This window comes from Abramis brama (genome assembly GCF_963993115.1).
Source record: "Abramis brama genome assembly, chromosome: 20".
NCBI lineage: Eukaryota > Metazoa > Chordata > Actinopteri > Cypriniformes > Leuciscidae > Abramis > Abramis brama.
The window spans coordinates 33,675,214-33,693,457 of record NC_139982.1 but is presented as its reverse complement, the minus strand read 5'-3'; the positions used below and the strand labels follow the sequence as shown (position 1 = coordinate 33,693,457).

Genomic DNA, 18,244 nt, shown 5'->3' with positions numbered 1-18,244 from the left:
ACACACACACACACACACACATATATATATATATGTGTGTGTGTGTGTGTGTGTGTGTGTGTGTGTGTGTGTGTGTGTGTATGTGTGTGTGTGTGTGAGAGAGAAAATATGAATGGTGTATAATGTAACTCGTGTCAATTAGTGATCTTTTATAATTTTGTTGCTACTGTTTATGCCTAAACACTTTCTGAAACAGTTAATTGGGTTTATATAATCCCTCTATATTTGTGAAAATCTTGTAATTGATCATGCTTGACTCACACAGACTTCATCATTCAGCATGCAAAACACAACCATGGTGACAAATACATTTCATTTAAAGTAAATTATCAAGTACTCTCTACAGTTATTTTTTAGTTACTAGAACTCTTGTGTAAGTGAACTTTACTAACTAAGCATTTGTCAGTACCACATACTATTCCTATTTCACTTTACTTGCTTTTTTTAGAGCAATTGGTTTCCTGATATTTTCCTAGTAACGTGAACTCTAATGAGAAGTTAACACAACTAATGATTTTGATTCAAGAGTGCTTGAGTATACTAGATTAACAACATTAATACACTACTTTACTTGGAAATTTTAAGGCAATTGGTTTCCTCACCTTTTCTAAGTAGAGTCAACATATTACATTTTACAGTGTTGGTTTAAGTTGTTCTTATATTATCATAAACCCTTTAACTGATTGTTTTGTCAAGTACTTTTTACTTTACTATATTTTCTTTTAGTGAAGTGACGTAAAAGTTTAAGTAAAACAAATGTGTGTGTTTGAATACAATTTTTTCAAATGTTTTCAGTCAGGACTACTTTGGGTAAACAAAAATATTTAAGCAATTGAACATGTTATTTAATATTTATTCATTGCATTATGTAATTGGTTAACACACATAACTATAACTGTTAGTGGTTTGTTACATAATTAATCCTTGTCATGTTTACCAATGTGAACAGTGCCAAAGATGGTACCCAATGTATGCTGCATTGGACTATCACCAGACAAGCTACACTGTAAAAAATGTTCGTAATTTTAACAGTAAAAAACTGTAAAAAAGCAACGAAAAAAAAAAGTTAATTCCTTAACGGTATGTACCCTTTCTATATAGAGTGAAAAACTGTAATAGCTCTCACAGGACATTTCATGTAATTTTACATTAATATACCTTTAAATGTACGGATTTTGGAAGTACACTGTAAAAAAAAAAACTTACCGTTGCATTTACCGTAAAAAATATGGTAGCAAATGTTTACTAATTTTACAAAATTTTACATCATCGAACTAAAAATTACGGTGAAAAAACTGTCAGCTGGTTGCCAGTACTTTTCCATAAAAAATACGGTATAAATATTTATGTTTTACGGCATTGAACTAAAGTTTACGGTAAAAAACTGGCAGCTGGTTGAAAGCGATTTACCGTAAAAAATATGGTAGTAATATTTTAGGTTTTACAGCAGTGATCTAAATATTACGGAAAAAAACTGGCAGCTGTGGTTGCCAGTACTTTACCGTAAAAAATACGGTAGAATTTTTTTTTGCTTTTACGGCACTGAACTAAAGTTTACGGTAAAAAACTAGCAGCTTGCAAGTGCTTTACCGTAAAAAATACGGTAGTAATATTTTAGGTTTTATGGCATTGAACATTGAACTGAACTTTTATATAAAAAATAAAAACCTGCCAGCTGTGGTTTCCTGTAATCTAATTATTGAGAATTACCAGAGGTTTAGATGTTGATGTTTTATTGAAAATAATAAAGTTTGAAGTTACCATCATGGAGATGAGTGTTTGCTTTAGTTGGGCTCTTGACCCTTGACTTTTTAACTTTAGATTTACTCTGACTGCCTTAACTGTGTGGTTATATAACACAAACGTTATGGCATGAAAATCAGAGAGAAAATGTGACCAGGTAATGATGGCAGGTTAATGATGAGATAATCGTCATATTGTGGCCTGAATCACTGATCTCATAAAGAGTCTTATTTCTCACTTTATGAGCGAAGTGGTAATATTAATTATAATATTACAAATAAATATTTCATATTATTGAGTATAATATCTCTGTAAGTGAGCAACAGATAATCTGAAGAACTTTAAAAATACATGGTGTAGAAAAAAGTTTTAAACTACTGCTCAATTTAAACCAACACAGACATCAAGAATCAGCATATGAATCTCAACAACGGTGACAATCAACACAATAATCAGATAAAACTCTGAACATCACAAAACAAGCTACTAAAAAGCTGCAACAAAAACAACATCAAAAATAAAAGCAGATATAATAATAAAAGAAAATACTAAGGCAATTCAGCATAATGTATTCCTGCTGCAATGCATGCTGGGAGATACTGATGAGTTTTGATTGGAGGCTCCATCAAGTGCGCTGCACTTTTATCATCACCATTGTTGAGATTCATATGCTGATTCTTGATGTCTGTGTGTGTGTCTGAAAGATACAGCAGTTCAAACTGTTATTGTACACAATGTTTAAAAAAAAATTCTGATTATCACAGCAATGATGGATCACATGCTGTAGAATCATAGGGCTACTACAATCAATAATGTAAAATTAATAACACATATAATTACAGATAAGAGACCAGAGAATCAAACATGGTGATTGCCATCACTGATACACAACCGCCATCACATGATTCATTTTCTCTCTGATTTCCTAGCCATAATCAACATGTCTTATAAACACAGAGTTACAGCAGGCAGAGACAATCTAAAGTTAAAAAGTCAAGGGTCAAGAGCCCAACTAAAGCAAACACTCATCTCCATGATGGTAACTTAAAACTTTATTATTTTCAATAGAACATCAACGTCTAAACCTCTGGTAATTCACAATAATTAGATTACAGGAAACCACAGCTGGCATGTTTTTATTTTTTATATAAAAGTTCAGTTCAATGTTCAATGCCATAAAACCTAAAATATTACTACCATCTTTTTTACGGTAAATCGCTTTCAACCAGCTGCCAGTTTTTTACCGTAAACTTTAGTTCAATGCCGTAAAGTACTGGCAACCAGCTGGCAGTTTTTCACCGTAATTTTTAGTTTGATGATGTAAAACTTTGTAAAATTAGTAAACATTTGCTACCGTATTTTTTACGGTAAGGTACGGTAAATGCAACGGTAAGTTTTTTTTTTACAGTGTACTTCCAAAATCCGTACATTTAACAGTATATTAATGTAAAATTACATGGAATGTCCCGTGAGAGCTATTACAGTTTTTCACTGTATATAGTAAGGGTACATACCGTTAAGGAATTAACATTTTTTTCCGTTGCTTTTTTTACAGTTTTTTACAGTTAAAATTACGAAAAAATTTTACAGTGTAGGAACATCTGTTCAATTTCTCATTAATGCAATTATCTAATCAACCAATCACATGGCAGTTGCTTCAATGCATTTAGGGGTGTGGTCCTGGTCAAGACAATCTCCTGAACTCCACACTGAATGTCAGAATGGGAAAGAAAGGTGATTTAAGCAATTTTGAGCGTGGCATGGTTGTTGGTGCCAGACGGGCCGGTCTGAGTATTTCACAATCTGCTCAGTTACTGGGATTTTCACACACAACCATTTCTAGGGTTTACAAAGAATGGTGTGAAAAGGGAAAAACATCCAGTATGCGGCAGTCCTGTGGGCGAAAATGCCTTGTTGATGCTAGAGGTCAGAGGAGAATGGGCCGACTGATTCAAGCTGATAGAAGAGCAACTTTGACTGAAATAACCACTCGTTACAACCGAGGTATGCAGCAAAGCATTTGTGAAGCCACAACACGCACAACCTTGAGGCGGATGGGCTACAACAGCAGAAGACCCCACCGGGTACCACTCATCTCCACTACAAATAGGAAAAAGAGGCTACAATTTGCACGAGCTCACCAAAATTGGACAGTTGAAGACTGGAAAAATGTTGCCTGGTCTGATGAGTCTCGATTTCTGTTGAGACATTCAGATGGTAGAGTCAGAATTTGGCGTAAACAGAATGAGAACATGGATCCATCATGCCTTGTTACCACTGTGCAGGCTGGTGGTGGTGGTGTAATGGTGTGGGGGATGTTTTCTTTGCACACTTTAGGCCCCTTAGTGTCAACTGGGCATCGTTTAAATGCCACGGCCTACCTGAGCATTGTTTCTGATCATGTCCATCCCTTTATGACCACCATGTACCCATCCTCTGATGACTACTTCCAGCAGGATAATGCACCATTTCACAAAGCTCGAATCATTTCAAATTGGTTTCTTGAGTTCACTGTACTAAAATGGCCCCCACAGTCACCAGATCTCAACCCAATAGAGCATCTTTGGGATGTGGTGGAACGGGAGCTTCGTGCCCTGGATGTGCATCCCACAAATCTCCATCAACTGCAAGATGCTATCCTATCAATATGGGCCAACATTTCTAAAGAATGCTTTCAGCACCTTGTTGAATCAATGCCACGTAGAATTAAGGCAGTTCTAAAGGCGAAAGGGGGTCAAACACAGTATTAGTATGGTGTTCCTAATAATCCTTTAGGTGAGTGTAGATGTGAATGTAAATAGATGTAAAATTAAACTTAGTACACCTGATTCCACTCATGGTGATCACAATCAATATCTTACATTAAGACTCTGCCCATTACAGTAGTGGCCATTTTGAAAAGTATAGTGTTCAATTTTTTGTGCTACTCCTCATTCAAATTTTGTTCAATTTTTACAAAAATTGGCTCAGATGATCTTTGGACCGAGCCACACAGAAGTGACTGAACAGATTTTTTATTTTTGCTACCGTTCCTGATATACTTTTCTCCAAATTTGACCTGTATTTGTTGTCTTATGGTAGTTAGCTTAGCATGCTAATTGGTTAGCATGCTAACCTGATGCCATTCTTTCTAATGTGGCTCTTCAGCTATCAGGCTAACCATAAACTACATTAGCATTAAGCTAACTTATCTTGCTAACTTAACTAATCTGGTTAACATGCCTTTGTGTGCTCATTCTTACACTTAAGCCTCTCCTCGGCAGCTTGGTAAGCCAGCGTCATCTGAGTGGCGCAAGCTGCTAAACCACATGCCGCAAACCCTGAACCATTCCGGTTGTGGGTTTGAATCCTGTGTGGCACATTCCCAGACCGCAAGAGGTATTGTGGCCTTAAGTGGTGGAAAAGTAGCTTCTGTTCCAGACATGTTGTCTATATGTGAACGAACTTGATAAATACAACATGCAGCGAATTTATACAAAAATTATTCATTTTGAATTGCGTCTCACTTCAACTATTGGACCTTCTTCATCTTACCAAAAACACAACTTCCCAGTGGCGCAATGATATGAGTGACAGGTATCTGACCCAGAGATAATGGGTTTGAGCCCCGCATGGGATGATTTAAAAAAAATGTGTGTAATGTTGTGTCATGTCGATTCCTTTATTATTCAACGTTGCACTAATCTTTCTTCCTCTTGGATTAATGTATGTCTTGTTCATATGTTCATTCTCATCTGAACTTCTGTTCATTTTGAGTTCATTTTCACCTGTACTTCTAAACCAGCTCTTTTTTCTTCAATTTCTGCTGTTTTTACTATTCTTGCTCTTGCTGCTGCTTCATGGGCTTGGCCCCGTATCACTGCTTGCAGCTATATTTCCACTTGTTCCTTAACATGTAACCAAGAATACTAACACACACAGACACAGTTTCTTCAAGATTGGATTTGGTGAGGAGGAGAGTCTTCTCAAAACATTAATATAACATGTTATTTCTCTCAAGGAGAGGATACTTTAAATCTAACTGTAAAGTAAAGAATTTAACTAAGAAATGGTCTCTCAACTATAGGTTTCAATGACTCCTGAGACCATTGCTATCAGGGTAGCCTAGAAAAGCAGATGGATGTAGTGACACCTGTTAAAGAAGTCCATATTTCATCTCTGGAAGCCAGGCTAAATGAGCAAGCACTGTTACTGCATTCCTGGCATGGGCCAGACCCTTACGTTACACCTCAGATATCAAATACAGACATTTAAAGAATGCATGAAATAACATTTTCAATAATCACACTGATAATTTCTATAACAAAGTAAAATCTCATAAGCCTAGAGAAGTCATTCAACTCATTTGATATTTAGAAGAAAAACTATTGATTAATACCTTGATTATAATCACTCATTAGATATACATTGAAGCAGCAGTGTGTTCCAGAATCCACTTCTTCAGGACTTCATAACAAAAACTTAACTTGAATAATTACAATAAGGGTGTTGCTTATTTATAACGTTGAAAATATGATTAACCTAAAATATCTGCTTTTTTTAATCAATGAAAGAATTGTGTTGTACAAGGAACAGCAGTTCTAATACATACTTTTACCTAATACATTTATCAAAGTTAATTGAGTAGAGTGATCACTGGGAACATACTATAACCATTGGAACATGAAAAAAGGAGAAATTACAATAACTTTTTAATAATAATATGTTTGTACTATACTTACAGTAAGGTAGGTATTGGCAGTATTTAACATGTAGTAAGTCAGTCTGATCACTATGAAAGTACTACAACCTTTGGAATATATAAAAAATATTATAGGTGAATTACTGTAATTTTTTTAAATTAATATTTGTATACTGAACGTACAGTAAGGGAGGTATTGTCAAAATTCCACCTGTAGTAAGTCAGTGTGGTCACTAGGAAAGCACTACAGCCTTTGGAACAGGAAAAAATACTTTAGGGGAATTACTGTAATTTATTCTTAAACTTATTTGTTTATAAAGGAGGTATTGTCAAAATTCCACCTGTAGTAAGTCAGTCTGATCACTAGGAAAGCACTACAGCCTTTGGAACATGAAAAAATACTATAGGTGAATTACTGTAATTTTTTCTTAAACTTATTTGTTTATTGTACGTACAGTAAGAGAGGTATTGTCAAAATTCCACCTGTAGTAAGTCAGTGTGGTCACTAGGAAAGCACCACAGCCTTTGGAACACGGAAAAATACTTTAGGTGAATTACTGTAATTTTTTCTTAAACTTATTTGTTTATTGTACGTACAGTAAATGAGGTATTGTCAAAATTCCACCTGTAGTAAGTCATTGTGGTCACTAGGAAAGCACTAGCCTACTTCCTTTGGAACAGGGAAAAATACTTTAGGTGAATTACTGTAATTTTTTCTTAAACTTATTTGTTTATTGAACGTACAGTAAGGGAGGTATTGTCAAAATTCCACCTGTAGTAAGTCAGTGTGGTCACTAGGAAAGCACTACAGCCTTTGGAACATGAAAAAATACTTTAAGGGAATTACTGTAATTTTTTCTTAAACATATTTGATTATTGTACGTACAGTAAGGGAGGTATTGTCAAAATTCCACCTGTAGTAAGTCAGTGTGGTCACTAGGAAAGCACTACAGCCTTTGGAACAGGAAAAAATACTTTAGGTGAATTGCTGTAATTTTTTTTAATTAATATTTGTATACTGAACGTACAGTAAGGGAGGTATTGTCAAAATTTCACATGTAGTAAGTCAGTCTGGTCAGTAGGACCATACTACAACCTTTGGAACATGAAAAAAATCCCTTTGGTGAATTACTGTAACTTTTACATAAAACATTTGCGTACTGTGTACAGTAGCCTACACAAAAGCAGTCTACAAGTCAACAAGTACACTAAAGCAACATGCAGCAAATATCAAACCTGAAACAATTTCTACCCTGGTTGGCAACTTTATTTATTTATTTTTTTACTTGACTATGTTCATGGTGCTGTCCACGTATGTGGTCCTGAAGGTCCTACCTACATGATCAAGTGCCTAACTTGGGTAAAGTTGATTTTATATTCGCATATTCGCGGAGTTCCGCGTTCAATATCTCGTGAGCTGAATATTGTTACTACACAAATCATTGTTTTAATATTTAAATCTTCCTCAAAACGAGCTTTCCTTCGGGTTTGCACTTTGCAGATGGTCCCTTCTTAGCAGCCTGCGCATAGAGATCAATGTATTTTGTCCAGTGCGAAGGAAAGATCGTTTTGAGGAAAATTATGTTGTAGCTTCTGGTGTTTAATCTGTAGTTATATGTGATAGGTGTTTTGTGTAGCAACAACGTTTAGTTCACGAGTTATTGAACGCGGAAGTCCGCGAATGTGCGAATATGCGAATATAAAACCAACTTTACCTAAGTGCGGTACCTCCGTGTGGCAAATCGAATGATGATGTGTCGCGGTGAGCCATCCGGCCGTTGTTTGCCTACACGATGGACCACATCCACAGCGTCCTCCAGCTTATCTTTAATTCGCGGGACCACCCTGGCAAGATGATTGATGGTGATCGTTCGGACATTTTCTTCCTCACGTTCTTTCACTCCAAGCAATTTCAAACACCATCTGCGGCTGTACCTTTCTAGCTCATCCACTCTAGACATGAGAGACACATTCTCCTGTTGCATATGTTGTATCGAAGCTTCGGCCTTACCGATCCGTTCGCCGTGAGTGGCAACATCTGAAAGGAGTCGATTGACGGTGTCAGATAAAGAGTTCACAGCCGCAGTTGTGATCTTAATGGAGCTCTCGATGTGAGTTGTCTTTTGAAAAACCGCGTCTTGCTTGGAGTTCAGGGACTGAATGGCGTCGAATATCTCGGTAAGCGATACAACACTATCAGCTTTTTTCTTTTTTCCAGGAGGACTTTTGCTAGGTGTAGCACATCCGTCAAAATCCTTTTCAAACTTATCTTGTGATCTTAGGGAGGCTTCTCCCGATTCAGGCACGGAGACATCCATGTTTTGTTCAAGAGATTCACAAGACATCAGACTGTCCAAGTTCCACGAGGCACGCAGGTTCCTATTAACTCGTTTTTTGCCCATTAAACTCAAAGGCGGGTTCCAGCTTTTGTTTTACAGTTTTTAGCGAGTAAAATCATCCGCCATAGGGGCAAAATAACGACCCGTTGACCAAAAAAAATCCTTCTTAACCAGAACAGGTGCAAATAACAGATCTACTCAGCAAGACGCCATCTTGGCCCCGTGTCGAGAGAGTCAAACTTAACCTCTGTTTCTGCTGTTACTGTTACGTGTTAAAGACACACTTATGCTGAGTCCCAATTCGCCTACTTATACTACGACCTAAAAGTATGTACTTTTTTTGTGATGAAAAAGTACATACTTTTGAGTGTGTAGCAAAAAAGTATGCACGTTCTGGGACATACTTCGATGACGTCATGCAACGTGAACTTGAACGTGGTTGCCTAGTTACGCACACCGCGACTGTTAACAAAACATTTAACATTTCATTCATTCTTATATATCCAATATCATTTTATTTACTATTCCCATCTTTTTTTCCACGGTAACGCTTTAGATTACAGACCGGAAAGTACTGCGTAATTAAAATGAAAGTACAATGTAACTTTCGGTAATTACAGTGTACCTATAAAGTACGTACGTGTAAGTATATGGGAATAATATGTAAAGTTTTGGGAATAAAGGGGTAACAACCAGGAAAATAACAAATTATTTAGGCAAATTATTTAGACTGTAAGTATTCCATGTAGTTACAGGGTAAGTACACAGGAAAACTGGCAGAGTAATTTTTCCAGAGTAATTTTTTTTTTCCTCAAAAATAGTTGTTTTTGATCTATTTTGAGTGAACAGAGTAAAATGTGTCCATAGAGTGGGAGCAAAATTGAAGAGTAACTGTGACTCCTCCCCAAAATCTTCTCCTCCGAAAGTTTCGTTTATCCGCCATTACGTTGGTCACGGTGATCGCCGCATGTGGATTTGGAAGAAGAAGTTGTGCTTCTGCTGGATGTAAAAGTAAGTAGAATTTCAAAGTTTTAGAACTCCTTTTCATAATAATCGCCTCTGTTTTGAGCTCAGACCATTTTGCCGCATTTTTTTAACATTACAGAGATCGCGACGCTTTCTAATGTGAACTTGTGAAGTTTAACGCGAACGTTAGTGCTCGACAAGTTTAGCTACTTAACGAGGGAAAATCACTAACATAATCACTTGTTAGATGATGTTGTGCAGGAACACATAGCATAAACCTTAGAGTTTAAGGATCACATTTGGCCTCAAGATGTTAGGATAAATCTTGAAAGTTACAGTATCTTATCTTAAATTATAAATGATCTTATTTTTGTAACTGTTAACCAAAGAAAATAACGTTAGCTAACATATAGATTACATGAACGTTAATTGACACCAGTGAAGTTAGCTTCATATCAAATGTTTGTCCACTATACGTTATTGTGACGAGCGGCTCGAGTTGTGCACCACATGTACTTGACTCTGTAATGAGTTAAGTTAACGTTAGGATCGATGGAGGCCATTTTGATGTGGATGAGCATTGAGCACAGTGCCTTAACAGAACTATTAAACTGTTATTATTAGCTTTTAAATTCCCAAGTAATAATGGCTAAAGTCACTGTAGGCTTTTTAGATTTTTGGAAGATTTGGAATAGTAATTCCTTCTTTAGAAAGATGTAGTAACACTTGAGTCATTACTATGCAAAATCTTACAAAAACCTCAACAGCTAACAATGACTTCAGCCAATATTAGAGAGTTATCATGCTGTTTATTACCGTATATTTATACATAATCTAGGGCTCAACGCTAAGGATTTTTTAGCTGGAAAATCCAGTCGGGCCAGTAATTCAAATTTTTACTCGCCCTGTAAAAAAAAGAAAGAAAATGGGCCTATAAAATAAGCCTAGTACTCTAAAGTGTTACCAAATGTTTTTTTTTCTTCTTTTCCTTTTTTCATCTGACTGTGAGTGTTAACGCCTTGTTTAACTTTGTCTCTTTGGTCCCTCCAGAATGCAAACCAACAACGTTGTCAGAGTGAAGTTCAAATATAGCAAGAAATATATTTTTTCTCCAACACCTTTTACATTTCAGACGTTTTTGGAATGTGGTGAGATATAACAAACTTTAACATTGTTAATATCATTAATACTTTTCCCTCTGAAAATATTTTTTAATAGTAATATAATAAGTGTATGATTTTATCTTATAAAAATAACGAATAATATTTTAGTTCCTTTGGCATTGCTGGCCTTTGTCAATTTCCCAATGATTTGTCTTCCTTTAGTTGACAAGAAATTTGATCTTCCTACAATGGATGTAAAAGTCTTTGATGACTCAAAGACAGAGGTTGATGAGGAAGCATTTGAATATCTGCTGACACAACCAGACATTGGTGTCCTAGAAATTTTCGTCCCAGGCACAGCAAGCGTTGAGCAAGGTAAGTTTTGTTTATTCTCAGCAATATTCACCATATTTGCATAGGCTAATATGTCTATTCGACTAATTCTCAATAGCTTTTATAGCATGCAATCAAAAGTAGTATGAACAGATCTTCAGACCATTGATATGGTTTATATTGCAGATTCTTTAAGCTTAAGCTCATATTTAGGAGATACCGAGGGCACGTCAGAGTCTGATGACACAGCAATGTTGATTAGAAGTCCTCCTGAAAAAAATCGAGCTGAGGAACGTCGTCTTGGCCAAGTAAGGATCACCAATCTTGCCTCTGAAAGACATCTATATAGAATTACTTAAATAGTAAAGATATTTGGAACTATATACACTTGTCATTTGTTAATAATTTCTCATCTCTGCTCAATATAACATAATTCCCCCCTCCAGATGATTGAAGATATCCTAAAGAGCAGCCCTGGAGGCGAGAAGGTCATAAACGATTATGTTTATGAGTTAAAGAGTAAAGATTATCTACTTTATAATTCATATGGTATTTATTTTCTTAGCTGTGTAATGTATAACTACTAGGTCTGTGTATTGTTCTGGTCATAGGAGCATTATTACAATGCAGAAGATGGAAGTGGATATCTGGCATGGAGAATAAAGTCTCTGCAGAAGGAAGCATCCGAGGGACGAATGAAACGCCAACCACAAACAGGTGCGAGATTTGATGCTTAGTCACTGCTCTTATTAGCTTGGCTGGAAGGCTTGATAAACGTTTTTTTATTTTTTTTATTGAACATAAAACTTGCTTATTTTTATCATTTTTAAAAAGTATTCTTTTGTTCCAGATTGGTCTGTCATTAAGTCATAATGTAAATGAGGTCAAGTGTTACATAGTATCTCTTCAAAATATAATTGCTGTTCTTTTCAAATGCAAATATGTTTTGCACAATCATCCATGTTGGGCAAATTTAAAAGTCACTCTGGGATACTGTACATGCATGTTTTCTATGTTTTTTCCTGTCATGTATTTAGTTTTGGTATAAATGTGTTGTGCATGCTTTTGAAAGAAAAGGAACTAAATATTTGGTTTTCGTATTGTCTTAAACACTTTCAGGTGGGCCAACTACTCACAGGGATCCCTTCAAAGAAGACAGCTGGTTGAAAGATGAACGTCAGTGTCAGGAAGCAATTGCCCTGATGAAGCATACAGCTGACGAGGCAGTGGTAAAGGAAAAGATGAGGTTAACACTGGGCTATCGGCAGAAGATGCTGCACGACCCTAAAGAGTCATCTGATATTCTTTCTATTTTCCCGCGATTCTTGGATATACCAGGCTTGGTATGTGGACTTCAAATCTTTAAACATGAAAACATACACATATGAAATTAAGTGCTATTGTTGTTCTGCAGTAACCCAGACTCATTAGGTAAAAAAGTGAGTTTCTACTGTGGTTCCTACTTTAAAGACCCACTCCGATGAAAATCATGTTTTTCTAGGTGTTAACATGTTCTTGTAGCATTTTTCTGATGTTAGAGGACATATCTTGAGAAAAATAAGCTCAAAGTTGTATTTCTGAGTATTTCTGCATTCAAATGGCTGTGAATCAGTAGCAGGCGCTAAAATGCCAGCTAGAAAAGACTGGAGTTGTGACGTAGTAACTCCACTGGGTGGGGCCACAAGCTCATACTCCCCTCCGCCCCCGCCCGCTCAGGTTCCGAGGAGTAGAGAAGACGATGGCGGATCAACACCTATGTGCGGTAGCTGGTTGCAATACTAACTACGTACAGTCAGAGAATGTCTAATATGGCGGTACAGTTCACACCGCCGCCGACTTGAGCGGCAAATAAGCTCTGGCCGCCCTGTCAAGGACGCTTGTCAAAAAGTACGAGGAAGCTTGTTGACGCTTTGGCCGCTCTGACGTAGCAGCATTCTATGTTCGATCATGGGAGAAGAGAAGTGCCACACCATGATAAGTAAACAGAATAAACAAGCAATACATTGACACTAGAAACCTTTTATAATGACAGCATTTGTATAACCGTTTTGGTCACATTATTATTTATTATTATTAATAGTGGGTGCGCGCGCGCGGCCGGGGCTCTCGCTCGCGCTCTCTCTCTCTCTCCTCGTTCTTATATGCCCTGTCAAGCGCGCCCTGTTAAACTGGCAGGACTTAAAAACACATGCAAATGATAAACTTTCACTCTGTGATGGTTAAACTGCAATTAATCCGATAATGATAGGAAACCCAGCAACGGAGATGATCAGCTTCTCCTCCGTTTTCTCGGAAGCTCAAGTCGGCGCCGGCGGCGGTGTGAACGTACAGAGGAGAGGAGGGGGAGGGTCGTCTCCGTGCCAACGGCTCCGCCCACAACGCAGAGGCGAATTGCTAATGAGCTACTGCCACTCTGCTGAAGCGAAGTCCCAGAAAACGGCACAGGTTTTGTGATTTTGGCTAAAAACGGCATAATCATAATTTAAAGACCACTGAGAATGTTTAAAAATAGCTCGAAATATGATCGGAGTGGGACTTTAATTATCTTTGGCATTTTGTACAGATTGATCAAGATTTTGGACTTCTATTTGGTGATGCGACCTCTGCAAAGTTGTTGGAGAAGTGGTCTACCAACATAAAACCAAAGGTTATTGCACAGACTAGTGAGCTCCAAGACCTCATCCAAAATGCTGAAGCCACTGAAGTTGAAGAAGGTAACTATATTGTGCTATAAGTTATGTGTTTTTGACAAGCCTAGCTTTATTCAGATCTATAGAGTTTAAAGTGTGGTCTCAACTTTACCCATTAGACATGCTTGATTCATATGCAACACAGACTTGCAATGGGTAAACTGTCAGAATGAAAATCACCTGTTTCTCTAACATTTCTACCCTGATCTTTTCTCAAAGGCCTAGTACAGGTGTTGCAGATTTACAGAATTTGGGTCTCTGAATAACAAAAGTATGGCTGATATGTAGTAGATAAAGTTTAACTCATTTCAATATCTGTAGAGGTTTCACCTTAATTCATCCACACATCTGTAGTCATCAAGACTTGGCCACGAATGTGCTGTTAATACTGATTCTGTGTGCAGTATAAACTAAGGTACTAGAGTGGTTAATGTATTTATACCGGCACATCATCTAAGTGAAGTTAAGTCTAAGTTAAACTAGTTCAACTGAGTAGGAGGGTATGTTCAACCCCTTCTACCTAAAAACTTAAAACCAATGTGTTTATTTTGTTTTCCTTGTCTCCAGGTTGGGACAGCAACATGTCTTCCATTCTGATGCTGGTTCACCTTTTGCCACCCTCAAGTCAAGGCCACAAAAGACCGGGAAAGATCTGAGCGAGAAAAGCATGTGATTGTCTTGTCAAATTCATCAAGGTGAAGCTACTGATGAAGCAGATCAAATGACACTAGTTCATATTGTTGTGTTACTGGGTGACCTTGAACTTGCTTATTTCTCAGACAGGTTCTTATTTGGTCCTCCAAATTGTTGTACTTGTTCAATTCTTTTCTACTTAGTACATACTTAGCAGGGTTCTAGACTGCAACCAAATTTATATAATGAACGAGTACATCCTGAATCCATTTTTCAAACTGTGTTTAAGTGTGATAACGGCATTAAAATAGAAATACAACATTACAAAGTCAACCATTGATGGTTTGGTGTGGATGTACAGTGAGTACAGAATGTTCACCGGAAATGCCTGAGCTGGCTTATCGAAAACCAGGAAGTAACCATGCATATAGTCCATTAGAAATTAAGGAAATTTAGGAATTAAGTCATATAAAAATGAAAAGATTGAGAAAACTATTCATCAGCATGCATTGATTAATCCCATGTTGTAGCAAAAAAAAAAAAATGGGTGCGACCAAATCATGTGCTGGTGCGACCAACTGAGAAAGTTGGTAGCACCAGTGCAACCAGTGGAAAAGTTAGTCTGGAGCCCTGCTTAGTAACAATCTGTTGGAAGTATGTAATAAAGAAACTTTGATGGAAGACATCACTGTATATTTTATTCATGGTGTATATTGAGTTTAACTTTTAAGTCACATTGGCACTAATGTGTTTTCATTCTTTCACAGACCGGTACCAGTATCCAAGGGCACTTGGATACCATTGGAGAGAGTCTCCAGCCATATCTACTTGTTGTTGGGCCAAAGAGAAGTAGGGTCCAGTCTTGTTTTATTGTGATTGACCAACATGCTCTACCCTGTAAGGCCTCTAATTCACTGGCCTGTTGCATAACAACATAACAAAAACATTAGCAAAAAAACACCAGTGTCAAACCGCTTACATTTGGCAAACATTTGATCCAACATCCAACATCAACATTTGTTTAGCTGAACATATCCATGCTTACAAAGTTGCACATGCCACAGAAGCACCTTCTGTTTTGGAGATAAGGGATATTTTGCACCACAAGTTGTTTGATATTCTTATGTCTTATGGTTTGGATTCTGATTTGTTTATTGTACCATATTGTTTCATGTAATTCTTCATCTCTTCTCTTACATTATTACTATCACAATTTTCTATTATTTTAGTATTATTGTTTTCATTTATTTATTTATTTATTTATTGTATGATCACAATTGAATGAAACAGGTGCTAGATTTCTTTATTATTATTTTAGTATTGTTTTCATTATTTTATTTTTAGGATCACAAATGAATTAATTGTAAGTGTAAAATTGTTTAAACAGGTGCTTGGAAAAATAAAGATTTTGAGACATGAGTATACAGTTGTTGATTTTATTTCAGACTGAAAAGCAAGTTTTTCATTTATATTTTCTAGACTTTTTGAGGGTAAAACATGAATGGTTATTCTTTATTCAGTTAGTTATTCTTTATAGTTTACTCATAATTGATGATAAACAACTCTGGAGGGGAAATAAAATGTTGCCGAGTAAATTTGAAGTTCCCCTGAACAGAGTTAAAAAGTAGCAGAGTCAATTTCTTGTAGCTCTGAAGTGAGTAAAATAGCATGAGAGTTGATTTAAAAAAAACACTAAATAGAGTTAAATATAGTAGGAAAGAGTAAAATATTATCACTAAATTGAGTATAATTAACTCTGGAAAAATTGCTCTATCAAAAGAGTAACTTTTACTCTTTTCAGAGAGGGACCAAATGTTATCTGGCATAGAGTAAAATTTTCTTCAATTTGAGTAAATTTTACTCTGACAAATTTACTGTGTATGACATTGCGGGCTGTAAATTAAAGTGGGGCTTCTTACCCTCTTGTTTCATGTAGTTACAGGGTAAGTACAATAAAAACACATACACACACAATCTGATATCACTCGGAAAACTTTATTTGAAAAACAACTTATTTCAAAACAGATTTACAGCACTTTGTTTCTCTTGCTTGGTTTCCTCCTCTTGTTCCTCTTCTTCTTTTTCTTTTTTTTTTTTTCCACTGATGAATCTTAAAGGAGAACTCCGGTCAATTTTAACATTGAGCTCATGTTTTTGTAAATTTGGAGTGCTGTCAATACAGAGAACAACGACAAAATTTGGCAAGTGCACAGCCAATGTGAGTGATTCCTTCAGAGTGAACACGGGTGGATCTGACTGCAGTAGATGTGAAAGATATGAATAAAAATGATGTTATTAAAGCCAGCGCAAATACCTGTGTTTACATCCTGTTTTCGGTCGAAGTCCACAGTAGTCGATTGTCGAGTTCACGCGCATAGGTTTAGTTACCTATGATCACGCGCGTGAACTCGACAATCGACTACTGTGGACTTTCTATTCTGTATTATGTGTTAAAAGAAAATATAGGCTACAGAAATGTCCTCACCATTTACTCATCTTTTACCCTCATGTCATCCGAGATGTATACAAATTTCCTTCTTCAGATTAACACAAACAAAAGTTTTTAGAAAAATAAATAATCTCTGTAAATGCATATAATGCAAGCTCATGTGTTCCTAAAAGTTGACAACGGCACAACAATAACTACAGTAATCCATATGACCCCAATGGATGAATCAATGTCTTCTGAAGTGAAATGATAAGCATTTGTAAGAAAATATACCAAATATTTAAAACTTTTAATCTGTAGACTATCGCTTCCGACCAACTGTCACCTGCGCGTTCATGAGAGGGTACGTTGAGTAAGTTTACGCTTGAAAATTTAAAGCTTGATGTAAGCGCACCGAAAAAAACGAATGTCGAATTATTATAATTTTTTAATGTTTTAATTATTGTTCACAACAAAATACAAACAATAACAGATAATACTAATGAAAAACAAACCATGCAGAAGAACAGAGACACCAGTTCTCGCGCGAGTTTCACATCAATCTCCCGCGAGGATGCAATGAACGCTTAAAGCTTGACCAAACGCGAAGCCATTCAAGCCGACAAGCCGACTCTCATGCACTCGCTGGTGACAGTTGGTCGGTAGCGAAAAGATGAGTAAATTATGAGAACATTTCTGGGTGTACTGTATGTTCTTTTAATGCATAATACAGAATAGAAAAAGAAGAGGAGGACCAAGAGGAGGAGGAAGCCATGCAAGAGAAACAAAAAAGGACAAAACATGCTTTTTTCGGTCAGGACTTTAGTATTTGAAATGAAAAGTTGATTTAAAAAAAAAAAAGAAAGAAAGAATAAGAAGTGTAATATGTTGTAAATCTGTTTTGAAATAAGTTGTTTTTCAAATAAAGTTTTCCGAGTGATATCAGATTGTGTGTGTGTATGTGTTTTTATTGTACTTACCCTGTAACTACATGAAACAAGAGGGTAAGAAGCACCACTTTCATTTACAGCCCGCAATGTCATACTTACCCTGTAACTACATGGAATACTTACAGTCTAAATAATTTGCCTAAATAATTTGTTATTTTCCTGGTTATTACCCCTTTATTCCCAAAACTTTATATATTATTCCCCTATACTTACACGTACGTACTTTATAGGTACACTGTAATTACCGAAAGTTACACTGTACTTTCAATTTAATTACGCAGTACTTTCCGGTCTGTAATCTAAAGCGTTACCCTAGTTTCTTCTGGGTTATTCTGTCATCTTCATGAGGGCCATCTATCATCATCTCACAGCAGTTCA

The 18,244-nt window shown here is 36.5% G+C and overlaps 2 protein-coding genes and 1 long non-coding RNA gene across 3 annotated transcripts in view; 2 read left to right on the top strand and 1 right to left on the bottom strand.

Moving 5' to 3' along the window:
• The window catches only part of LOC311071303 (uncharacterized protein), a 32,346-nt gene extending 23,367 nt beyond the window's left edge, over positions 1-8,979 (bottom strand). Inside the window, exon 1 of the mRNA XM_084095654.1 lies at positions 8,153-8,979. Coding sequence (XP_083951780.1) covers positions 8,153-8,826 — 674 coding nt within the window. The 5' untranslated portion in view covers positions 8,827-8,979. The remainder of the gene's footprint in view (positions 1-8,152) is intronic.
• Positions 8,980-11,080: 2,101 nt separating this feature from the next.
• LOC311070400 (uncharacterized protein) lies at positions 11,081-12,772 on the top strand (the record flags this gene model as incomplete). The annotated part of the gene is made up of 6 exons (XM_084094226.1): positions 11,081-11,207; positions 11,319-11,473; positions 11,612-11,653; positions 11,777-11,882; positions 12,285-12,508; positions 12,704-12,772. 6 exons carry the CDS (start codon positions 11,081-11,083, stop codon positions 12,770-12,772), a joined length of 723 nt encoding a protein of 240 aa, XP_083950352.1.
• Positions 12,773-13,819: 1,047 nt separating this feature from the next.
• On the top strand, positions 13,820-15,693 carry LOC311071065. Its single transcript, XR_014603744.1, has 3 exons — positions 13,820-13,879; positions 14,423-14,550; positions 15,256-15,693. It is a non-coding gene; the product is annotated as an uncharacterized lncRNA (long non-coding RNA).
• Positions 15,694-18,244: the final 2,551 nt, after the last annotated feature.